This window comes from Harmonia axyridis, chromosome 1 (assembly GCF_914767665.1).
Source record: "Harmonia axyridis chromosome 1, icHarAxyr1.1, whole genome shotgun sequence".
Classification (NCBI taxonomy): domain Eukaryota; kingdom Metazoa; phylum Arthropoda; class Insecta; order Coleoptera; family Coccinellidae; genus Harmonia; species Harmonia axyridis.
Window position 1 is genome coordinate 34051432 of NC_059501.1, and position 27206 is coordinate 34078637.

Sequence of the window (27206 nt, forward strand, 5' to 3'; positions counted from 1 at the left end):
AGAATCCCCCCGACTCCACTGAGGCAAGCCGCGGATATTCAATTGGTAGTTCAGGTAAAAACCTCAAATTTGAGGTTACAAAATTTTGAGGTTACAAAGTTGTCCATTCAACATGTTGTTAATTTCAGGTCTTCCGTCTACTTAAGCTTTCCGCCTATGTTCAATGTTAGTCCGACGACTTTGAAATAAATGATTTAATTTTATGAAATTTTATATGATGAGATAACATTATATCTTACCGCAAAAAGTCCACCATCGAAGATAAAGAATAAGTGTTCTGAATAATTAAAATGTTCTTTATATTAGCTTGTTCAAATTCACTTCATAGTTAGCTTAGCTATTAGTAAAGTGTATTGATTACCACCTTGGTCAGATCATAATCTAAAACTGTAATGATCTCGATAAAACAATATATTCCTAACATGCTTGAAAATAAGTCGTAAGTAGGTGGCCAACTAATGTGGAAAATCGAGAGATCTGATTCTCGGAATCTCATATTATGAAACAAAGGTTGAACCAATTCTCTAGACTGCATGGTAACATTCAACGATTCAGAAATTGCCGGAAAGGATATTTAATTAAATCTCAAATGATTTCGAAACTCGCACGATCCCGTGTTCATTGACACACTTTCTTCGGCGTGCATCATAAAATTATTAGTTTACGTTCTAGCAGTAATCACAGATAAACACCGTATAATTTGGTATTCTTTGTGGAATGTAAGCTTATTTAATTATGCATAGAACACTCCTGAAAGCTGAGGATGATTCGAGAGATAGAATGTTAGATTAAACGTCAACGACAAGAAAGGAAAAAACTCAAGGATGCAGGGACAACATAATCTTATTGTCTATTTATATATTAATCATAATGTATGTAATTTTCGAATTCTGATTCGGAAATGGTCACAAACGATAAGGATAAACTTGGTAATGACGAATTCTTCTTCAAATTTGATGCTGCCCTGCCTGCCCCTTCCTTAAACATTTTTTTCTCTCTGATTTCAAAGTTGCATATTCTATCAAAATGAAAATTAACAGGCCAATGAAAAAGTCCCCGGACTACCATAGTAAAACACATTTTTTTGGAAAAATTCGATTTTATCATTCAACATAGTTGCCTTCCAAGGCGATACAGCGATTATAGCGATCTTCCAACTTCCAACAGTAAGACAATACAAACGGTTGATATGTATCAACCTTTTGTACTCTTCAACAGATAGTTATATGTATGTACCGGGTTTTTCACCATAATTTGATCCCCCCTTCAACTTTGTTACAAAAAGAGGTACAAAAAAATGTTTCCTACAAAAGTTACACGAAATCGACTAGTGTTTTTTAAAATGATTTCGAAAAATGAAATATATACAGGGTGGGCAACATATTGATTGCAACTTCATTTTTTCAAATCGAACACCCTGTATATTTTTCTATATTTGACTAGCTCTTTCTTCCATGATTTCGAATAGATAACATATGTTTGGCCTATCTCTCTTATTCTGAGTAACACAGAGTTTCAAATTTTAAGGACCACCTGGCAAGCTAAATAATCGATTTTCAAGTGGACGCTGCGATAATTCAAAATGCCCTTTTTTGAGTTATCTCGTTGGCAACGATATACGTTACATACACAGAAAGAGGAAAAATTTGAAATATTTTCACTTTATGTGAAGAACAATAAAAATAAGAAAGCTACAAGGGGAGAATATATTGAGTTGCATCCAAATCATCCAATTCCAATTTATAGTGAAAAACGTATATCATATCATTTAACGATATACATAACTCAATAAAATGCATTTTGAGTTATCGCAGCCTACCACTTGAAAACTGATTACTGAGCATGCCAGGTGGTTATTAAAATTTAAAACTCTGTGGTACTCAGAATAAAAGAGATAGACCAAACATATGTTATTTATTCGAAATCAGCGGAAAAAGAGCTAGTCAAATATAGAAAAATATACAGGGTGCTCTATTTGAAAGAATAAAGTTGCAATCAATATGTTGCCCACCCTGTATATATTTCATTTTTCGAAATCATTTTAAAAACCACTAGTCGATTCCGTGAAACTTTTGTAGAAAACATTTTTTTGTACCTCTTTTAGTATAGTATATCCAAAGTCACTTGAACTAGTCTATAAAAACGCTTGGCCTGAGATAATTGCAAAACAGTCATAAACCATAGGCGCACAATTTTCAAACCCTTGAGTTGAAAATAATATTTTTGCGTATGTATGGGACTCAGATATCGATTCTTTCAGAAAATTTGTGACGAGAATAACTTTTGCTGTTACATCAAAAATGATACTATGTCATTCTGCGGTGTTATAATTTGATTATTCTTTATTCTCGACCTGTAATATACTATCAAGGAACGTTATCAACGATGATGAACTGATCGTTGCATAGAATTATAAGAACACGAAAATGTTTGAGATGAATTCGGAAATGTTCTGTCTGAAGATAAGACAAACTAGGGTAGAATAGGTGCATGACCTTGAGATCCTTGAATGACATCCAATTTTCTACGTCAAATTAGCAGCTACGTTATCCAATTGAATTTTATTTCTTCGTTATTGTAAGGCGAAATTTATGTCCCTCAGTGGAAGCAGATGGCTAAATGATAATAATGTACAGGGTGATTCACCGCGATGGCCTATTGTTCGTGGAAAACTAATAATAATTTTGTGCTGAAGATTTAAACAATTTCCTTTTATACCGGAAACAGATTACTACTTTCTTATTTCAAACGGCACACCCAGTATATTATTGCATTATTAGATAGCTTGGTTGATGATAATTTCAGCAATATGGCAATACTTGAGTATAAGCTCAACGGTTCATAAGTTGAAGAGATTCCTATAGATATCTTATGAAAAGTTTTTTGGAAAAATCTATATTTTTTATTCATTCAGTAGATATGAAAAGAGAGGGGTCTCGAACAAATCCTATATTTAAAGAGTTATCGAGGAAAAACTTGAACTAAGGAAAACTGCAATTTCTCATTGAATGGAGTAGTCTATGACTTCCAGAAAACATAAAAAGAAACTAAAAAGTCGAAATTTCATGAATCGTAATAAATTTTTCGTTAAGATGGTTGAAAATCCATAAACCAATAAAATTTTCTATTACGAATAATTAATGACATTTCATGAAATGTCAAATTTAGTTATCCAAATTTCGATTTTAGTTTCTATGTTTTCCGGAAGTCATAGACTACTCCACTCAGTTAGAAGTTGTATTATTTCCTCAGTTCAAGTTTTTCCTCGATAACTCTTAAAATTTTCGTATTCAGAATCAAAATAAATATTCAAAGATATATGAAACCTATTATTAAAACTGTCCCGACTGATGGCAGGAAATGGTGAAATATTTCTATTTTCTATAAAATACTTGATTGATTTTTCGATCCGGCTTCGTAGCTGCTAATTTGACGTACTTAGAGCCTCAACATCATATGCCTATTCTACATGATCTCTCAAACCAGTAATAACATTGCTAAAATCAGAAAATGTAATGAAAATTTTGTTGGTTAATCTCATTTTAATCAATTCTTCCTTCAGTGGAATGTAGATATTTAGGATGCGAAATCATTTTCTTCAGAACCCGTCATATATCAATTCCGACTTTGAAAGTAAATGGAGGAATAGATTTGATTGCAAAATATTCATCTTTTTTTACATAAGCCATAGAATTGTGCCAAACATCAAAGTCGAAATCATTAAAAACATCAGTCTTACAACGAACTAAAACTACGTAAAAATGCATTTCAATAATACCCCTATGGACCACACTGGTCTATGCGAATTATTAGAAAGTAATTAAGAAGTGACAGATGCAGCCAATGAGTGTAACCAAAAACGCTCTCAAAGTGGAAAGGGGAATACGAGGGGAAATATTCAGCCAATAAGATCAATCTTATCGGGACATTCTTGTTTCCAAGGCGATTTGCTAAATACCGGGGTTTATTTGAGAGTATTGATAGCAATATTTTCATACATTCCAAAGGAATTTCTTAAAACTTGGACAACTCTTGTATAATTGAAATATTCAGGCTTCCTCCAAGTGACTTTGGATATACTATAACAAAGTTAAAGGGGGTGTTAAATTATGGTGAAAAACCCGGTACAAGTATCTGGGGTGATAGACAAGACTTCAATTGGGATAAATTGACTGTTGGTTAAAATTTTTTCGCATTAGTAATTTTATATTTTTTTGTCGTATATAGAGATAATTTTCGTTGAAATAATTGTGTGGAATTTGTAGTAACGTGTCATATTTTGAGCAAAAAATACATAGAGCTGTGAATTTATGAAAAAAAAAACTAAATGAAATATTTATTCGCGCAAATTATTTCCTTCTATGCTGCTAAAAATATTATCCTGTCAATATTCTTAATTCATGTCAAAAAATTTTCATCGATCGAAATGTTTCGAGAAATAGATGAATATGGACTTAAACGTTCAGTGAGAGCCAGACGAATGATAAAATCTCTAATTCGCTTAGCTTTCTTCAATAAGCACTGGTTAGAAGATTATGAAGTTGATATTTTTACAGCTACTGTCTTCAAAAATGTGCGTGTATTGACCACTAGAAAGAAGATAGATAGCTTAATTAACCGTCAGCAGAAGGCAATTCTCAACAAACTCGAAGAACACAGAACTGAATCAGAGCAACATTATCTAAGCGTTGTACTTGGTGGAATGAGGTGCTTCAAACGCTACCCTGAAAAAACTAGAATGCAACTTGCGGCTGTAGCAAATTTCGCATATTTCCCACCAAACAGACTTATATTACAAGAAGGAGACCCGCCATATGGTTGGTATTACATTCTCGCTGGAAAAGTCAGTGTGAAGAAACTCAAACACACGATTGATGGGCTAAAACAGAAAGAAGTATCGACGTATGTTAAAGGTGAGGCTACTGTAGTATAGTTTATCCAAAGTCACTTGAACTAGTCTATAAAAACGCTTGGTCATAGATGTCCATTGAAGTGGATACCGCGATCCGTTAAATACCAGGGTTTATTTGAAAGTATTGTTAGGCAATAAATTCACTGGCCCCAATAGAATTTCTGGAAATTTGGACAACCGTTGTGAAGGGTGTTTTTTTAGAGCTATAGAACTTTCAATTACAATAAAACAACGATGGATTATTCGATTGACATGAATTTTATTTATCCGCAAGATAATCTTGTGGCATTACATTTTGAATATGATTTCTGGCATATGACCACCTCGGCTGGCTCGGATGTAGTCCAATCTGGACGTCCAATTTTCGATGACTTTTTCCAACATTTGTGGCCGTATATCGGCAATAACACGGCGAATGTTGTCTTCCCAATGGTCAAGGGTTTGGGTCTTATCCGCATAGACCAATGACTTTACATAGTCCCACAGAAAGTAGTCTAGCGGTGTTAAATCACAAGATCTTGGAGGCCAATTCACAGGTCCAAAACGTGAAATTAGGCGGTCACCAAACGTGTCTTTCAATAAATCGATTGTGAAACGAGCTGTGTGACATGATGCGCCGTCTTGTTGGAACCACAGCTCCTGGACATCATGGTTGTTCAATTCAGGAATGAAAGAGTTAATAATCATGGCTCTATCTAAACCGATCACCATTGACTGTAACATTCTGGCCATCACCGTTTTTGAGGAAGTACGGACCAATGATTCCACCAGCCCATAAAGCGTCAGTTTTTCTGGATACTGGATGTAACGGTGTTTCGACATACACTCGAGGATTAGCTTCACTCCAAATGCGGCAGTTTTGTTTGTTGACGTAGCCATTCAACCAGAAGTGCGCTTCATCGCTAAACAAAATAAAATGGACGTAGTGCGCGATACGTATTCCGCACAGAACCATTATTTTCGAAATAAAATTGCACTATTTGCAAGCGTTGTTCAGGCGCGAGTCTATTCATGATGAATTGCCAAACCAAACTGAGAATAAATCACTTGACAGCTGTTAAATCGGTCGCCATCTTGAACAGAAATGCCAACTTAAAGTTATATACCTCAAAAAAAAAACACCCGTTATAATCGAAATATTCAGCTTCCTCCAAGTGACTTTGGATATAGGGTACCTGCTAATAATGTTTAGATTAGAAGCAACAGATTTCACATTGTGTTGAAAGTCTAAGGGAATCTGTTTTGATGTTGCCATGTAGTATTAATATGATCGACTCTTCAGTTCGAGCAGGTACGTATTCGAGATCATCAAACTGGTGAGTGCATACTTTTATGCAAAGTATGATGTCAACGAAAAAATGTAATATGCACCTCGGTCAAAAACGGTTTATGTCATGCCTGCTTGTTAGCCTCGGCTATCAATTTGAAGACTAGACTATAATAGACAGTTTTTCATCCTTGGTACATAATAGTTATTTATAATACAAGTGCAGAAGGCATTGATATTCTTCCACGAGTTCAAAATTCAAAAACGAGCCACGAAGTGGCGAGTTTTTGAATGAATGAGTGGTAGAATGAGCCTTCTGTACGAGTATTATACATTATTTTCTCCAATTCATTGCATTTTTATTGAAAAAAAAATATATATCATTTAGTGATTTTGGCATTGAAAAATGTTGGTTGGCAGAACTGATTTCTTTGAGGCAAATTTCAAATTCGAAAGATTAATTGACAGATAAAGCCGTGGCGGAAAGTTCGGAGTACCAACATATAATAATAAAATATAACCATGTGCGTTTCTGATATATTCTCGCACGATTTTGTTCTACAAGATGTGGAAGAATGAACGGAATAACCACAGAATTAGAGAAATAACTATTATGTGTTATGTATTTATGTATTTGAAGAAGATGTCAAGATTTAGATTTAAGGTGTGTTTCATTGTAACACAACCTAAGGATCTATTGTGCCTCCCATCATTGCTCTTCTCATCATTAGTCGTCGTAGTCTACAGCTCGCCTTCCAATTCCAGAGTTATCACAAACTCCTGTATCTGGGATGGCTTCAAGGACATTACTTCCATTCATTCACAAATCTCTTGTCCAAAGATTTCTTGCTTAGCGATGGCGAGGCATTCCTACACCAGGTGATCAGGAGTTTCTTACTCTTCTCCTCAGAATCTGCACTCGTCGTTTTCTTTCAGACTCATTCACATGATGTACTTGCTGAGGCAGCAATGCCCTGTAAGATATACACTGAGGGGGTGAAGCATATTTTAGCTAAGATCCTGATACTTCTTAGATCTCGCAGTATCAAAGTCTCGAAGAAACTTCGGTTTTTTCCTTCTCCTGAATCTTTTTCTTGTAGGTATATCTATTTACCTATACCACAGAAAAGATTTGGGCTAATGAAAGGAGTGTATGCTGGAAAGTGTGTAGTTCTCTTGATATTTTTAATTCCTCAGTGACCGATAACTCAGAATAAAAATACCTTGTTATTCTTGCTTATTTCATTGAGCTTCCTTCGGCACTCCAAAATAGCCAGTTGCATTCTTTCGATTCTTCTATATGGATTATATATTGTTCCCGTATTCAGATTGTGTGAGTTTAAAAAAAAAAAATAAACCCTAATGAGAAGTTTTTCCGATACCTCAACATTCAGTTTTCGAAATCATCAGATTCACTAGATCTTATGGTAGCAAGAATTATTCGTCGAGGTATTCAACGTATTTCTTTCTATTTCAGGATTCTATCAGTTGCACAATTTGCCTAAACATTGATTAAAAATTTGAACATTGATTATTCTCTGATTTCTTAAGAGAAATTAGAAATTAATCGATGTTTAAATTTTAATCAATATTTAGGCAAATGGTGAAACTGGCCATATGAATTTCACTGCATAAACACTGATATCTTCTCATTCCAGGATACACATTTGGGGAAGTCTCATTGTTACATAATACACCAAGAAATGAGACTATCACTTCAGTAACACACTGCGAATTTCTCATAATAAAGAAGGCTGCTTTCAACACCATCATCCGAAAAACGGTCATGCGTCACTACAACCTCATTACCAGCTACATGAAAGGACTCCCTTATTTCGATACTTCTGATCCGAATGAAATAATTGAAGCATGTCTTGTCGCAAAAGTTAAAGAGTACGAACACGATGAACTGATATTAGGAGATGATGTTGGATACTCCCAATACACATACTTTGTGGTGGAAGGAAAAGTAAAAATTATTCATCACCTTATGTTCCTCGCCCCGTGGGATAAAAAACTGAAAAAATATAAATACGAACTGTATGATCCCTTCTCTGATCCCCAAAATAAATATTTCGTGAAGAAACTAGAAACCATGGATATGGGATTAGAAGGTTTAGATGAGGAGTTTTCTTCGAAAGAATATCCCTGGGACACTCCAGCTCCTACGGTCGATTACTTTCAACTGGAAATGGTAAAAAGTTTACCAGATGATATCCACACTTGTTTCATCAGAATTTATACAGTAAGCAAGCTGGGTTGTTTTAATCTAGGTGAGAATTTAAGGCATAGGTTTACGGTATCAGATGCACCAAAGACAGTTTGCCTTCTTTTACCGAGATACTGGTTGTATAAGAGAAATATTTCCTATATTTGGTCTAGATTAGTTAAGCATTTCAATTTGAAAATACCGAATGCTCAAATTATTTTGGACCAATATGTGCAGAAACGACAGTGGGAACTCAAGAAAAGGAAATTGGTCAAAAATATTCTGACTGGATCTAACTTATTGAATTCGAACACAATGAGCAATGTTCCATACAGCTTGAGATTGAAAGATGATCTCTCATTATACAAAGATGCATATTCAACATTTTCTACTATCTCTGGTGCTGGTACTAGATGAAATTTTGTTTTTATATATTTTCTAATTATTTTATTTATTTCCTCAAAATGATGTCAAACTAATATTTACATATTCGCAATATACGCCTTAAGATTATAGTATATATGAAGTATATTTTTCATTGAAGAGCGTATGAAGAGAATACATATAAAAAATATGCCTGTATAACGAAATAAATTTCTGCTCATTAACGAAATTATCTGAGATATTCGGACCCTGAATCTACCTTGAAAATTTTGAGAAAATAATGATAATAATAATAATTGTCTTTATTCTAACATGAAAGCCATTCAACCCAATAACAAAAAACAATTACCACTAAGCTAGTTTACACTAGCTTATTACAAAGTAACACTTAAATAAATTAATCTCAAATCTAGCAACATTCATTGATTTGAGCTGCAGTGGAAGAGAATTGTACAAAAAAGTAATATTATAAGTGAAGCTCCTTTCAAACAACGATGTAGGACATATGATTAGGAGGAGTTATCAGGCCTCTAGTTCTTATATTAATATTATGAACATAACTCCTGAACACAATTTTACTGTGAAGATATGTGGGTTTCTTATTCGAAATAAAATTATGAAAGTATAGGGCCATATGGAACCTTCTTCGATTCTCCATGTTCAAACAACCAGCATCCCTAATTTTGTGAGATATTCTCTCAAACCTACTGATTCCATAAATGAAACTAAGTAAGGCAAGAATTTCGAACCTTTTATATTCGCAACTTCTGAACCACCGTCAAGCAACTGCCATCTACCACATCTGCTTTGTTAAATCCCACAAGTACAACTGAATTGCATAAAAAATTTTTGAAATTCTGCAGAATAAAATGTCTATTGATGTAGATGTATGTTACTCGAATCTTAAAGAAGTGTCAAATGTCAAGCCCAAATTTCTAGCAACATCCTTGATCTTACGTTTAATAACCTATTCTCACATCAACAGCGTTCCTAAGTTCAGCAATTTGATTTTTTGGACCAAACATTATAAAATGGCAATTGGCAGGATTCAAAAACAGATTACGTTTTAGCGCATATTCTCCGAGTTTTTCCAATTCATATTTCATAATCTGACAAGAGGTTACAAACTATTCAATTAGTTGTTCATTTATTATTTTCTCTAAAATTTTGGAGGAACAAGATAGTAGGTATACACACAAGCCTAAGATCCTTGTAATCACTAGGTTGATTATTTTTTGGCATGGGAACCACCAGCGCCCTTTTACACGATGTAGAATAGACTGACTGGTCTATGCAGAAATAAATTATATGACTAATGAACGGAAGACTGAAAGGACAGCACAATGTTATCAAAAATATTTCAGTGTCGTCAAGTCCATACAGTTTTGATTTTATCTTGGATAATATTTTGAAAGTATGATTATGATTTTTCGTTCAGGGAATTTTGGACATCATTGTATCAACAATTCGAAGGAATATTGTTTATAGGATGACGTGCGATAGTTGAGTTTACCCATTGGAAGAAATATGCCCGTATTTAGGGGTATAAAGCCCGTGAGGCGTGAGAACATTCCATTCAAGTGCATTCATCGGCTTCATTTCAACACGCCCAACATAACAAAACATTCGTTATTCGATTTTTCCGACAGAAAACTCGTGACTGTCAATTACGGGGAGTTTTATCTGGTATGTAGTTGTTCCAATGTTGGAGAAATATTCAAATGATGAAGTCGTGCAACTGTCAAGCAGCCATCTCCTTTATGGGCTCTAGATCTCTAAATGGCACCAGTATTTTTTCCGAGGCTTATATTTGTGTTATTGCAGTTTCTCACAAGCAATACGCATTCTACTGAGGTTCCGAGAATAGCGATTTCGTTTTTATCGCGACGCGAACGAGATGTGGAAGAGGAAATTGTTTATTGTGTAGTATTTGAGAAAACTGTCCGCTTCTGGAATATCGACGATCATTCAGCATTCTTGAAACATCAGAACGTATTCAGCGAAATGGAAGCGATATGGATTGACATCTACCCTGGGAAAGAAATGGTATCAACTGTATCACTATATCTAATCCAAAATACAGGGTGTTTCCTAAACATGCGGCAAAAATTCAGGTTGTTGTTCCTTGGACTATTTTAAGCATGTTTTGTCCTTGGATGATTTTTGAAAAACCTCTTTGTTTCGAAGATACAGGGCGAAAAACATTTTTCATATTTTTAAAATTAATAATAGTTTAAATAAAAATGCGTACCGCACTGTGTTTACTAAGTTGGTACAATTTATTTTTAAATTTGTTCAACAACATTCCAATTACTAAAAACGGCCAGTTTTTTGACTAAAAATTGATAAGTGCAGATGGTAAAGGAATACCGATTAAACACGGTTTTCATTTGAATTCGTTTTGTGATGTATTAGCAATTAACATTTTATCTTTGACTATTATGAATCGCTATACAAACACCGAGATGACTGACATGCATTTCATTTATGGCCTGCTCGTTCCCCGGACTTAAACCCCTTAGATTATTTCCTATGGGGCCATCTAAAATCATTAGTTTATACCACTCCAGTAGAAAATGTGGAAGACTTGCGAAATCGGATCATTGCTGGGTGTAACTTAATAAGAAATGATCCTGGTGTTTTTGAAAGGGTTCGGCAGTCAATGAGGAGAAGATTGGATGCTTGTATGCTGGCTAGAGGTGGTCATTTTCAACAGTTTTTGTAGGTTGAGTTGAATTTTCATGTAATTTTTCATAATAAAATGTTATTATCTGAAATTTTGTTTCCCCTATATCTTCGAAACAAATAGGTTTTTCAAAAATCATCAAAGGACAAAATATTCTTAGAATAGTCCAAGGAACAACCCCCTGAATTTTTGCCGCATGTTTAGGAAACACCCTGTATAAAGAAAAATGGGACTTTGCTCTTTCTTACTGGCGTTTTGCCTATCCATATAAATTTTATAATTGAATTTGTTAATTGGGATGATTTTTCACTAAAATCTTTTTATTGTGATTCTTGCACATTCACATATCGATTTCAATCTACATCATAAAAGTAGAACGCGAGATATGGAAATACCACTTTTGTTGAACGCGCAACTATAGGTATTCATCAATTGACATTTGCTTGACATTTTAACGAACTACTTGACTGAAAATCGAGCTCGTGAAAAATTACATACTTGAGTTTGACCTGACTTGATTACAGATATTTTTTTGTTTGGCTTGATATCAAGCTACTTGATATTACTTGAGCTTGATATGCACTAGTCGCACGGCATCAATTTCTGCAATCTCGTGCCCGCTTAGCGTAAATAAAGGAATTCCTCGAGCGCCGAGAGACTGAAGCATTTGCCAGTGTGACTTCATTAGTGGTTTTCTCACATTTCTATTGGTAGATTTCGGTAGTTTCAGAAATATCTTTCCAAACCTGGCCAAAATGGCCAAGGATTTTTTATCAACGCAAGCATCTTCAGCTCCTTTCGAAAGACAATCTTCTAGAGCTGGTCTTACAGTTACAAAAACCCGCATTGCTTAGGCGACAAATCTATAAGATGTCTCATGTGTCTTAGATCCTGGATGGAAAATTATGAAATCCAACAAAGCCTGGATGTTTCTCAATATTGAGAAGCTTTATTTTTTATTATTTTTTAAATTGTTATGATATATAGTGATTTAATTTTTGTTTTCATTTAAAAAAGTTGATATTTTCGGTACTCTCATATAATAAGTTTAATAAATGATAGTATATTGTGCAACAAGTGGGGAAAGTCCAACTTTTCTCGCAAGTGTGGAAGTTTGTGGCACCAGTCTGAAAAGCGAGTGCCGCAAACACATGAGCGAGAAAGGACTTTCTCCTCATGTTGCACACTATACATTTCCTACAACTGCACAAATTTGAATAGTTCAAGTAATGTACTTGATTCAAATCAAAATGGCCTTCGTTAACATCAGTATGTGCTAATTTATTGCATTTCCATAGAAACGACTCGAAAGCCCAATTTCGTTGGTCTATCAAGCGAGGTGTGGGCAAAGTGCCGTGAAAAATAATATTTCCCACAGTATGAGCAATACATGTAGGATCCAGTTTATTGTTTCCCTGTAAATAATGGCGATGGTCAACCGGAACCTATTAGTTTCTTTTAATGTCGAGGGCATGACAGTTTCAATAGATTTACAGGGAACGAATTGTACATAATGTAAAAAGGATGTGCTATTCTTCGGGATGTCGAAGAATGTCATATGTCGATGGTAAAACTTAAGGGATTTATGGGGTTGGGAAAGGTTTCGGAACAAGACGATTATGCCACATGTGTTTCATGCTTTTTCTCAGGCCCTAGTTCTTCTAGAATATTCCAGGAATCCGGAAGATCTTTGGGGGCGGTATGGCAAAAATCCTATTGGACTAGGGGGATGGTACCTTCCCCTAAGGGTGTGGTCAAACCGAGACAGGGTAGTTCCAATCGACAGAGAGCAGAGTTCAAGTTAAGCCGAAGACGGGGACAGTCGAAATTAACCCGAAGACGGAAACAGTTAAGATTAAACCAAAGACGGGTACAGACGGTACAGTTTAACTTAAGTCGAAGACGAGACAAGTTCGGTAGGTCAACTTAAGACGTAAGACGTAAAGACGGTTCGCGGACTAGATTAAGACGAATCGCGAACAAGTTAAAGACGAGACGACCGAAAACTTGAAGTACGACGAAGACGTTTCGAGTTATCCATTAAACGAGAGTTAAAAGACGAAATTCAGTACCGTAGTGGGAAACTTGTAATTAAGACGTAATTAAGATCTTCCCAATACCGAGTTTGTACTGTAAAATTGTGGCTTTGTAAATAGATGTAAATAATTGAAAAGAGTTTAATTATTATAAATCCAACAAAGTCACGAAGAAAAAGACGAAAGGCCAGGTAATCGAATCATACCTCTAGACGATCGATTAACCAAGCCTACATTTTGGGGGCTCGTCCGGGATCGAAGTTGATTTTCAAGGAGAAAATCAACCGGGATCTGTGAAGTATCTGCTGCGAGAAAATCGTCCGGGATCGAAGTAGATTTTCAGGGAGAAAATCGTCCGGGATCAAAGTGAAAAACCTACATTAAGGAGAAAATCGTCCAGGACCTGAGAGAAATTTTCGAATATTCGACGTAGACGAGAATATTCTACAAAAGAAGGAAGATCAACCGAGAGACGAGGAGAAGACCATCTACGAAAAGTGTCAAAAGTGTGTGAAGTGATAAAAGGTCATTTTGTGTAACAGTGTGAATAAAGGATTACGTTCAACAAGACGAGGAATTGTACAAGGTAGAAATTTTTCTCTTAAGACGAGGCTAGGAAAAATTCATAAGCTGTTGGTTCTGCAATTCCATTTGACTTAATTTGATTATTCACTGTTTTTTGACTTTTATTCACTTGAGAATTTTTTCCTGTATCTGTTTTTCTCTGGTATATTTTTATCTGGATTGAAGACGAATATTTTGATCTCCGATTCTCAAATCTGACGATTTATTTTCTGTAGATTTAGTGTGTTGATTTTGTTTCTTGTTCTTATTCCCATTCATTTTTGTGTGTGTCCATTTTATTTTGTGTTACTGTTGCTTTATTTGTGAGCGGCTACTGAATTTCTGTCTACGGGTAAAGTAAGACGATTCAATTTAATTTCATTCCGTTTCGACGTAGATACCTAAATTGAAAATGTACTCGTTAGGCGAAATAAAACATATTGAAGACGGTATTTCGAAAGCCAAAGTTCCGGCTATTAGAGCGCTGCACATAGCTTGTTTCGGGACCGAAGGTGACAAATACAAAAGACGTAGGACAATACGAAACTTTGACGGATTTGATTGGGACAAAGACGATAACGAACATCAAGACAAAATCAAAGACGTTGAACAAAAATTGACGGAGACTGACTTAGAGGCGGTATGCCAAATTTTGAATTTGCCGTACGAGGGTTCTACGGAAGAAATCGCCAAAAGGGTGTGCGATTTCTTGTGTGGTCCCCTATTAGAGAAAGACGACGAAGACGATGACGACGAAAATGACGATGATTTAGTTAGCGCTGTTTCTGTATCGGTGTCGAAAATGAAGCTCGAAGAGGAAAACCGTAATTGTCGGAGTAGTTTCTCTTTGACGTTTAGGGACGTAGAAGATTCCATTCGGCAATTCACGGGGGCCGATAATTATCCGGTAGGGAGATGGATTGAGGATTTTGAGGAAATGGCTGCGATGACGGGTTGGTCAGATCTTCAAAAATTAATATTTGCGAAGAAATCTCTGTCGGGTTTAGCGAGATTGTTCATTCAATCTCAAAAGGGGATAAAGACGTGGGCATCATTAAAAGAACGGCTGTGCGAGGAATTTGAAGTCCGTGTAAGTTCGGCGCAAATTCATAAACTCCTGGATAGCAGGAGAAAGAAATCTAGTGAGAGTGTACAAGAGTACATTCTCGCTATGAGAGAGATCGGCAGTAGAGCCAATATCGAAGAGGAAGCGATAATACAATACATCATAGACGGTATTGCGGACATTTCCGCAAATAAAATAATATTGTATGGCTCGAAAAATTTTGGTGATTTCAAACAGAAAGCTAAGATATATGAGGAGATCACCAAAAGGGGGGATTCTCACTTCCAAAGAAAGGATGTGAGATCAACCGGTTATGTCAAGCGAAACGAGACTAATGAGAAACATTTGATCAGAGACAGGAAAAACGGTACGCAGGCAAGCAGCGAATCTTGCTTTAGTTGCGGTAAAAGAGGGCATAAGTCGAGGGAATGTCCAGATAAAAGCAAAGGAACAAAATGCTTCCGATGCAATAAACATGGACATCTGGCCGCGAGTTGTAGGGAAAAGGTTGAAACCACAAAAGTGGCCGTGGTAGAATCAGTTCCTAAGAATGCAATCAAGCTTGTTTTCGGGGCAATGGCGGTTGATGCTCTCTTTGATACCGGCAGCGATATCAGTATTATTCGCGACGATATTTATGATTTGTATCTGCATCACTTACCTTTAGATAACGACGTCATGGTAATCAAGGGTTTAGGCCATTTCAAAGTGAAGACGATGGGTTCTTTGCAATTAGACGTAGAAATCGATGGACAGTTGTTCAACCTAAAATTTTATATCATCCCCAAAGGATCACTGGGATTCCAAGCGATTCTCGGTAGTAATATCTTTAAACAGGCTACTGTTCAAATAGGGGAAGATGGGATTATTGTGAAATCAAAGAGAAAAGCTGACGTGGACAGTTGGTTGATGAATATCGCCATCGACGACGACGAAGATCGAATTGACGTAGAACACATCGAAAATGCACTTGTGAAAAATGAAGTCGGTGAACTAATCCGGAATTATACACCGAATAGGACGGAGGATGTAGATATCAAAATGAAAATCATACTTAGAAACGACGAACCCGTCTACCAAAGGGCTAGACGGCTGTCAGAGCCTGAGCGCCTAGAAGTCGACAAACAAATAGCGGAATGGTTAAAAGAGGGTATTGTAAGGGAAAGTTCATCGGATTTCGCGAGTCCTATCGTTTTGGTTAGTAAGAAGGACGGAACCAAAAGATTGTGTTGTGACTATCGAAAACTAAATAAGAACATCGTTAAGGACCGGTTCCCCTTACCCCTAATCGAGGACGTAATGGATAGTTTAGAGGGAGCTGAGTATTTCACAACGATCGACTTAAAAAATGGGTTTTTTCATGTAGATGTTGAAGAAGAAAGCGTTAAGTATACAGCGTTCATAACCCCAACTGGTCAATACGAATTTTTAAAATGTCCTTTCGGGTTATGTAACAGTCCAGCCGTATTTCAGCGATATATTAGCTATATTTTCAGGCCACTTATAAGAGAAAACGTAGTAATTTATTACATGGATGATCTCATTATACCCAGCGGAGGAGAGATAGAGGGATTAGAAAAACTTAAGAAAGTATTAGAGGTCGCGGCGAAATACGGTCTAGAAATAAAGAGAAAGAAATGCCAAGTTCTAAAAAAACGAGTTCAGTTCTTGGGATACATCGTAGAAAACGGGAAAATACAGCCTTCAGAAGAGAAAACGAAAGCGATAAGACAATTTCCGGAACCAAGAACTATTAAGCAGGTTCAGTCGTTTCTTGGACTAACGGGTTATTTCCGAAAATTCATAGAATCGTATTCCCTCATCGCTAAGGCATTGAGTGACTTGCTTAAAGGGGATAGGAAGTTCGAGTTTGGAAATAAGGAAAAGGTAGCCTTTCAGAAACTGAAGGAACTGCTAACTAATTATCCGGTTCTACATATTTTCCAGAGAGGAGTGAATACCGAGGTACATACAGATGCCAGCATGCATGGCTATGGTGCGTGCCTGATGCAGGTGTCTAACCTGGATGGAAAGTTACATCCAGTCTATTACCTCAGTAAAAAGACGACGCCAGCCGAGGAAAAATATACATCGTATGAACTCGAGGTACTTGCTATTATAACGGCCGTGAAAAAGTTTAGGGTATATTTGCTAGGATCGCCGTTTAAAATAATAACAGACTGTTCAGCTTTTCAAAAGACGTTAGAGAAAAAGGAATTGTCAACGCGCGTAGCAAGGTGGGCGTTACTGCTCGAGGAGTATGAGTACGAGGTGGTACACCGAAAAGGTACCAGTATGAGACATGTCGATGCTCTCAGCCGAAATCCCGCCGTAATGACGATACTCGAGGAAAATGGCTGTCTTGAAAAAATCAAACTTGCTCAAGAGAAAGACGAGAAAGTGGAGGTTATCAAAGAACTGTTGGAGACTAAGGGGCAGTATGACGGGTATATGATGAAGCACCAGCTTCTTTACAAATACGATCAGGGAAGGGAGTTGCTCGTAGTGCCAACGTCCATGCAATCTGATGTCATCAGAAGAGTGCACGAAGATGGTCACTTTGGAACGAAGAAAACGGAAGAGATAGTAAAGCGGGAATTTTTCATTCCGAAGTTGAAGGATAAGACGCAAAAAGTAATCGCGAACTGTGTGAGGTGTATTTTAGTTAATAGGAAAGAGGGTAAACAAGAGGGCATGCTTCACCCTATACCAAAGTTGGAGGGACCACTACACACCTATCATGTAGATCACTTGGGACCCATTCCATCTACCAGCAAAAACTATAAACACCTATTCGTTGTAGTGGACGAATTTACCAAGTTCACTTGGTTGTATCCTGTGAAGTCGACTTCTTCCAAAGAGACCATAAATTGTTTAGTGAAACAACAGAAAATATTCGGGAACCCTAAGCGAATCATTTCTGATAAAGGTGCAGCTTTCACCTCGTCAGAATTTAAGGAATACTGCGATGAGGAAAAAATAAACCATGTCACGATCACGACTGGTGTACCCAGAGGCAATGGGCAGGTGGAAAGGGTGAATAGGACCATAATATCGGTTTTCGCCAAACTCAGCATCGCGGATCCGACTAAATGGTTCAAATTTACCGAGAGGGTACAAAGAGCGCTGAACTCCACGTATCAAAGGAGTGTTGATTGCACACCATTCGAATTGTTGACAGGGGTAAAAATGCGAAAAAAAGAAGACTTGCTAGTGGTTGAAGCAATTGAGGAGGAAATAAGAAAAGAGTTCCAAGCTGATAGGGAGGAAATGAGAAGAAACAGCAAAAAACAGATACTCAAGGTGCAAGAAGAAAACAAACGCAAATACGATCTAAGGAGAAAGAAAGCCGAGACGTATAAAATAGGAGACCTTGTAGCAATTAAGCGAACGCAATTCGGTGCGGGCCTGAAATTTAATCGGAAGTTTCTAGGCCCATATGAGGTATCCCGATCGAAGGGAAAGGAGAGGTACGAAGTGACAAAAGTCGGGGTTCATGAAGGTCCTATGAGGACATCTACATGTGCGGAATTCATGAAACCTTGGATACCTCACGAAGACGAGGACGATGATGAGTTCGGGTCGAACTCTAATTTTTAGGGGGGTCGAATGTAGGATCCAGTTTATTGTTTCCCTGTAAATAATGGCGATGGTCAACCGGAACCTATTAGTTTCTTTTAATGTCGAGGGCATGACAGTTTCAATAGATTTACAGGGAACGAATTGTACATAATGTAAAAAGGATGTGCTATTCTTCGGGATGTCGAAGAATGTCATATGTCGATGGTAAAACTTAAGGGATTTATGGGGTTGGGAAAGGTTTCGGAACAAGACGATTATGCCACATGTGTTTCATGCTTTTTCTCAGGCCCTAGTTCTTCTAGAATATTCCAGGAATCCGGAAGATCTTTGGGGGCGGTATGGCAAAAATCCTATTGGACTAGGGGGATGGTACCTTCCCCTAAGGGTGTGGTCAAACCGAGACAGGGTAGTTCCAATCGACAGAGAGCAGAGTTCAAGTTAAGCCGAAGACGGGGACAGTCGAAATTAACCCGAAGACGGAAACAGTTAAGATTAAACCAAAGACGGGTACAGACGGTACAGTTTAACTTAAGTCGAAGACGAGACAAGTTCGGTAGGTCAACTTAAGACGTAAGACGTAAAGACGGTTCGCGGACTAGATTAAGACGAATCGCGAACAAGTTAAAGACGAGACGACCGAAAACTTGAAGTACGACGAAGACGTTTCGAGTTATCCATTAAACGAGAGTTAAAAGACGAAATTCAGTACCGTAGTGGGAAACTTGTAATTAAGACGTAATTAAGATCTTCCCAATACCGAGTTTGTACTGTAAAATTGTGGCTTTGTAAATAGATGTAAATAATTGAAAAGAGTTTAATTATTATAAATCCAACAAAGTCACGAAGAAAAAGACGAAAGGCCAGGTAATCGAATCATACCTCTAGACGATCGATTAACCAAGCCTACATACATAGTTTTGCAATTGAGTAAGCTATGCAGAATACGCTATTTTTCATAGCAGTTGTAGGAAAAAGTGTTTTTTGCAAGGTTCCTTCTCATTTCATCATTTTTATTGTTGTGACACTACACAATAAAACTGCTAAAAATCTTGATATGATTCAAGTAGGTACTTGATAAATAAATACTTGACTTGAGATTGAAAAACTACCGTGAATCCCTACGCGCAACTTATCTCTGAAAAATCTGATTTCTGTTTGGGACCATTTACGGCAAATAACCATATCAAGTTCAATATGAAGCAGCAAAGGATTGTAGAAGTAAAGGCTTGTTACAAGGATGTGCGAATAGATAGAACGACAGACAGATATGAAACCGAAGTTGTCCAGGATGGTCTGAAATGCATTTTGCTGTTGGAAATTTGAAATCGGAGAACTTACATTTTCCATCTCAAAAGTGATCACAATGCTTCCTACCTTCGAGACTTGGAAGCAATAATAGTATATTCTCAGATGAAATATGTTGAAGTATTATTTATACGATACCTCTTTCTTGTCTTCCGCATCAGTCATTCATTGATGTCTTTTGTCATGTCCTTCACACCTACTATTCATAATTGGAGAAATCCATGTTTCTGAAAGTTGTTTTTTGCAATCCTGGTAGTCCTCCTGATTTCTTCTATGTTTATCATTGGGTTTTTCAACAAACTTTCTCGAATAAGAGTTGGTTATACTCATTGTCTATTTCGAATATTTACCAAGTTTGGGTATTCATTTAATTGTTAGGGAAAGATTTATGTGAAACAAGAGTTTTTTCTCGAATGAAAACGATATTTATCAAGTGAGAGAGATCTTGAGCTGTTATTGTGCAGTTTTTGTAATGGGAACGACTAACATGTAATAATTTAGTTCTCCGATCTGAAACTTTTTGTTCATTTTCCGGAATACCTGTTAAGTTTGTTTCTTTCGTTTGTCGATCAACTTTATACTTTGATAGTATGAATGTCTTCCAACATAAATCCGTACTTTATATCTGCGAATAATCCTTGAGAAGAAATAGTGGACAAGTTTTTGAGTTTAAACTGAAAGCGATAAATAGTTATTGATTGATTTTATTGTTAGTTTCATAGAGAATGATTCAATCTGATATATGAGCTAGTATTGCAAGATTTCATTTCGTATGGTCTCCATCAGCGATACGATCATGTTAGGAATGTGTGCCAGAAAAACTTTCTGTAGTAGACCGCGTTTTTGAATGATAAAAAAGATCACCGATAACCTTCATTCAACAAACGCAATTCAGACCCAAAGCTACATGTCTAGAAAAAATTATTGCGTTTAGTATAATGCTGTTACAGTTTCAAACTGAGTGGTCTATAGAAAACGCAACGAATCTATTTTCTAATGAAAATTTTTGTAATATAGGTAATTTGATATAACAAAATATTATATTTGGTTAACGTGATAATATTTTTAAGTTGTAGATAGCTTTTCATTTCTGAGTTTACCCCAATAAATATTGGGCTTAATTTCGTCACAATGTGTACAATAATATGGTACAACTCAATCTATTCATTCCCAACCTGCTTATTTGATCACGATGCGAATTCTCAATAAGATGTAGAATGACAATTTCAGGGGATAAATTAAATATTAAATAACAAATTTTGAGTTTCGTGCAAAATTTCAATCAGCATAACTTCTGATCTTTCATGAAAATGTCAGTACTCAAAAAATAATATTTTTCATAATACATGTATAAAGATAAGGCACCCTGTATATCAAATCCTCGAAAATTATTAAACAAGCCCATTAGCAATCCTAGCGACACACTTTGTATCAATATTTTATTATACCGGTTATTCGTGAGACACCCTGTAGGTAGAATAATTATTTCAATCTTCGAGCACAATTTTGTTGAAGCCTTCTGAGCCATATTGAGGCATATCGAATACCGAAAAAAAATCATTACAGCACTGAAGTGAGTCAAGAGCTCTTGAGCGCTCTTTAATTCATTCGCTTAATGCACCCTTTTAGACCACACATAAGAATATGTACTTCTATACAGTTTTGAATTGGTGCATGCGCGCTCAAAATCTCTTGACTTCACATCAATTTATAAATCTTGAGTTCTTTGCAAATAAATATAGTGCTTGAAATCACATCAATAGACACATGAATATACATTTGAGTTATAGAACTTGGATAACCCTGAAAAGGGCCTACTCATTGGTAAATTCTATTGAAACGATGTAATTCTGTAGGATTTTTTGAATTAAAAATAGCTAGGTTCTGACAGAAAAGATTCTTATCACATTAATTAATTTGACAGACTTTTAGTCGATTGGTTTTTTTCCAAAGTTTGCCATATGTGATGGACTATATCTAACACTTGAGAACATCTTCAACAAATTCAACTTTTTATTTATTTCCAACTATGTTTTTATTGACTGAATTGAAACGTAGGTAACTACATATAGACATACTCGTAGGGTTGCTGATGATGAGCATTAGAGCATCAAAACAAATATTTTATTGAGATATATCAAACTGTTTCAATTCTCACCTGCAGCTCATCTAAACTTGGATCAATTATTTGGCCTTCACAGGAATATAAAAAACAAGGTTTCTTCATTGTCAAGGACCAGAGTTCCAAATCGACCGATAAATGAGACCCAAGAGCATCGAAATTGCATTCGAATTTGACACGTTTTTATGGGGAAAAACCTCCGTGAAAGGTAAGAATAAATCAAGTAGGAGATTATCAGATATTTCATTAATTATGAGTTTGGTCAGAGTTGCTGTATATTAAATGAACATACATAAGAATTGGGAATATCAGTATATCAAGCTCGAGGCACCGTAGAGTATCTCTTTCGGTAATTATTTATAATTGGCAGATAAATCTTCATGGCATTGTTATTCAACATTGTGCAAGGAGTACCTGAGGTAAAGTGGAGCATGGCGCACTCGATTATTACATAGAATACCAACGAAATTCGTTGTTGAAAGTGAAGACGCCATTGATAATACTTTTTGTTCAATATAATTAGATTTTCACGGCGTCATTACGTTGGCTCCAGAGACGACATCATAGAAATTCTTCGGATTAATCGCAATCATTTCATACCTCTATGGTTTTCCTATATCATCAATAGTAATTACCCACTCCATAGGGACATATCTGACAAGTCTGTTTCTGCGTCTAGAAATACAACAGAAATACTTCAGGAAAGCGCAATGGTGATAATGAAGAATCAGCTGACCATTAGGATTTTTTATAATTGCTATCAGAATAGTCAGAGGTTGAATTTGTTTTTTGAAATGTTCTTGAGGAATTCGAGTAGCAGATGGAATTTATATTTTCTTACGCTTACCAGATGTGGTGCTGAAGCAACGAGCTATTATGTGTTGCAAACAATGCGATTGGAACTGTTAACGTTTCAATTGTGAAGATGACAAGAGAATATGTTACTTTTTGATCACTTCGAATCGATATCTCAATTATTTCGTCACAATGTCTGTAATTTTCGAATTCGTCATAAAACTCTATTTTGTCTGAGATATTAACAATTTCCTGTTTATTGTTACAATTTTTCAACATAATTGGCAATTTATTATAATATATCAAACCTCTGATCTGAGTGGAACCTATTGTCAATTCATATTGTTATTGTTCATTTTCGAAATATAACTGTAATTTTTTTTCTGTTGAAAATTTTCATTTCTGTGAAAACATTCTCGTAGTAACTTTTAACGTGTAATCCAATGACGTTAATTAAATTTTTTGCAAAATGATATTTCATAAGATATCGTTATGAAAATATTTTCTCAAATGACACACTTCGTCTATTTTTTATATTTCGATGAAGCAGAAAATTACCCGAGAAATTACCCTTCCAAAAAAATAGTATATTTGATATTTTTCTGAAGTTATGTTAGAGGTCTCAAAACAGGTAGCCAGCTAGGTCGCCTGACCTAAAGTCTATCGGCATTTGGGGAAGATTAAAATATATAATCTCCCCCATAAACGTTAGGTCTGGTGACCTAGCCGGCGAGGATTTCGAACTTGATTTCGGAAAAATATCAAGTAGGGGAGACTGGGGAGGGTTGATATATCTTTTACATAATTGTAATAAAAAATTTGTGTTTTACATTTACCAATTCATTTATATTAGAGTGCAATTTAAGGACTTCGCTCAAACGTATAGCAATATTTAATAACTGATAATGAAAATTTCAACCTTGATTATGAGTTCTAGAAATTGTCGGTGCAAAGTGTCTCAAACCTCCCTATACATGGAAGGCTTGATGCACTGAAAGGAAGGCTTGATACAATAAGAAATTAGGTACAAGCAATAATAATAAATCAAAATTTTATTATCATAACACTAATTCCTACATAATTCGCAAGTGAACTTTTTTATTTTGATACTGACACTTGCACAGGCTGAATGACATTCCATTTTCTGAAGGATGACAATCCAGATTGCATCTACTGCAATTCATTATTTTCGGCGTTCATCAGAAAATGGATCTTTTTCATTTTCGTCCTCAGTATCCAAGTCATCGAACACATTGTTTTGGTTTATGCATTTCTGTTTAAAACTTTTCTTTTGAGATGTGACCAACTATATCATACCTCCCTAGAAGACAAATTTAGAAAATATATAACATGAACATATTATGATATTCGTTTGAAGATCTGTTCTAAATGAAATGCGCATCAAGAATGAAGAAATTAATTTCGTTAGTTTTGTTGATAAAGAGATAAAGGCTTATTTTTGGAATTTTATTTCTCAGCTCTATTGGAATATGTAGAAATATACGGATTGTCCCATTTAAAAAAAATTTTCAAAGCATTTCATTTTAATAACAGATCTCTATCAATTGTCTCGAAAGCCCTTTTGGAGACAAAATTTTTATTTAACAAGGTTCAATTGGTATAGCGGGCTTTCTAGAGTTGACCGGAATTTGATGGAATTTTATGTTCGTTAACGATTCATCACAGCAATAAAAAAACTATATTCCGAAAATCATTTCTTTCGATTCCATTTCATTTGCGAGATATAACTGAAAATTACATTTGTTTATGGATTTTCAACAGTCTGTAACTTTTCAACCGAGCCGAATCAGAAAATATGGTAAAGAAAAAAGGGCTCCTTTTGACCTCAGAAATCTTCGGTTGAAATATATGTATGTACAAGACTCACCCCTTTATATTTCAGAAAGGATGTTTTTTTATGTACATTAATATTATCAATAAATACCAGGTCAATTTTTAGACGGAATATTACGGTGATTCTCTATGTTCAGTTCAAATAAAGTTGAAGAGTTTCATATTCCTACTAATCATACTAAGAGGTTTCGAGTTCTAAATGAAACGATGTAGATTATTAGTGGTGAATATGACACCACACAATCAAGTAACCATATTTAGTAAGCACTCTCCTAATTGCCAGGAGTTAATCCATTTAGATTAGCATTTCCATTAATCGGTTCTTAATTGAAATTGAAATAGTTGAATGCAACCAGACGTCTTTTTCAGGATTATACAACTTGTGAATAAACATTGTGAATAAACAGAATTAATCGAATTCAATAGATATCTTTTTGCGGTGATATACGAACTAGTCTACATATTTGGTACCGCTCTTTAATGGCAACAACATGTTTTGCATATATATTGACTTCGAAATACTCCCAATCATTTTCAGACATGAATATTGTTTATGTTATCTCATATTTAAATCGGTTCGACAATCTATAAAATGTTGTGATTTCCATTTGAGCTTACCAACAATATAGAGAGGGGATTTTCAGTGCATTCGTTCGACTGCCAATCTCCAACACAACCAAGAACAGGATTTCTCGATGAAACATTGCCTAAAATCGCTACTTCAAAACTTCAAAAATCATTTACGATTTCCAATAATAACTCAATTTATCGTAATTGAAAAAAAAATAAAGTTTCAAAAAAATCTATCGTGAAGGCACTTTCTTCTGTAGAAAAATGAACAATTAAAAAAAAATACACCTAGCTTGAACATTATCTTTGGATTTTGCACAACTGAATATAGTGTTTCTTCTAAAACCGTATTTAATGGGACAACTTGTTAACTCCGAAATCTAGGGGATTTCCATTATTCTCAAAGTAAACTTAAGTCATGTCGCTTTTTCCATCAGCCATATTTTCGACGACACTCAATTCCATACCTACTTATGAAAGATTAATAGTATATTGTGCAACAAGTGGGGAAAGTCCAACTTTTCTCGCGAGTGTGGAAGTTTGTGGCACGAGCCTGAAAGGCGAGTGCCGCAAACACACGAGCGAGAAAAGGACTTTCTCCACATGTTGCACACTATACTTTTCCTACAACTGCACAAATTTCAATAATTCAAGTAATGGACTTGATTCAAATCAAAATGACCTTTGTTGACAGTATGTGCTAATTTATTGCGTTTCCATAGAAACGACTCAAAAACCCAATTTCATTCGTCTACCAAGGGAGGTGTGGGTAAGATGTCTAAAAACATGGTGAATGCACTCGTCAAATTTTGAATGCATTCGACCAAATTGAAAATATTAGTTTTAGTTCGTGGCGGCGCCGCAATGTCATACTTGTCATTTCCGTTGATTTTGATTGGATACATCAATTAAAACCCAATACTGACCAATCAAAAGCGATGTGTAATCGAGTATGATCGTGCAAAGTCGTGAAACAAAACACGAAACGTTTGCTTGAATGAATTCAAATATTTGTAATAGAGAAAGAACGAGGGAGTTAATTTGTTGATAGCGCTACCTACAGTTGACATAACGAAGCTTATCTAATATTCTCAAAATTGGCAAAACAAAAGCTAATCAGTTCATACACCTGGATTTTAGACATCTTAGGTGTGGGCAAAGTGCCGTGGGGAATAATATTTGCCACAGTATGCGCAATACATAGTTTTGCAATTGAGTAAACTATACAGAATACGCTACTTTTCATAGGAAAACATATTTTTAACCCAATTAAATCAATTTTACCTAATTGTGATTTTCTTTAGCACATTATTCCGGACTTTGTACAATATATTTGCATACCAATGTGTAACACTACTCAATTCAAGCAAAATATAACTAAGTCTTGGATTGGATTGTATTCATCAAGATATCTACTGATGTGAAGCAATACAAAGAAGAGCAAATCATACAAAAGATATAAATTTCAATCGTTTTCATGGTAATTGACGGTAACTATATTATTTTATGATGAATATGGTAGCTTTGAAGCATTGTCACACTCACCTGAAGGATAAAGAAAATTATGTCGAATTTGACTTTAATTAATGAAGTTGAAATAATTGGCAAACATTTATTCATTCTTTGGAATCCAGAATTGAAGGAAAAAAGTTGGAGAAGAAAAATTTGGGGTAAAACTCAAAAATCGAATTAAAGGGGAAATGACAGACATGCATGAAGTTAGGGGCTCATGAGTGCTCATCATTCATGCGCCAATTGTTTCTTTGTGTTTGTGAAAAAATTGTTTTTTTTTTCAATATTCTACTGGAATATGCTATCAACAAGAAGTGCAAGAGCCCAATTTCATATCTATAG

The 27206-nt window shown here is 35.7% G+C and overlaps 2 protein-coding genes across 7 annotated transcripts in view; one reads left to right on the forward strand and one right to left on the reverse strand.

Moving 5' to 3' along the window:
• LOC123671480 (NADPH oxidase 5) overlaps nucleotides 1-27206 on the reverse strand; it is a 187211-nt gene that overhangs the window by 67960 nt on the left and 92045 nt on the right. The window lies entirely within an intron of this gene.
• On the forward strand, nucleotides 4365-8908 carry LOC123671481. Its single transcript, XM_045605353.1, has 2 exons — nucleotides 4365-4913; nucleotides 7838-8908. Exons 1-2 carry the CDS (start codon nucleotides 4427-4429, stop codon nucleotides 8803-8805), a joined length of 1455 nt encoding a protein of 484 aa, XP_045461309.1. The 5' UTR covers nucleotides 4365-4426; the 3' UTR covers nucleotides 8806-8908.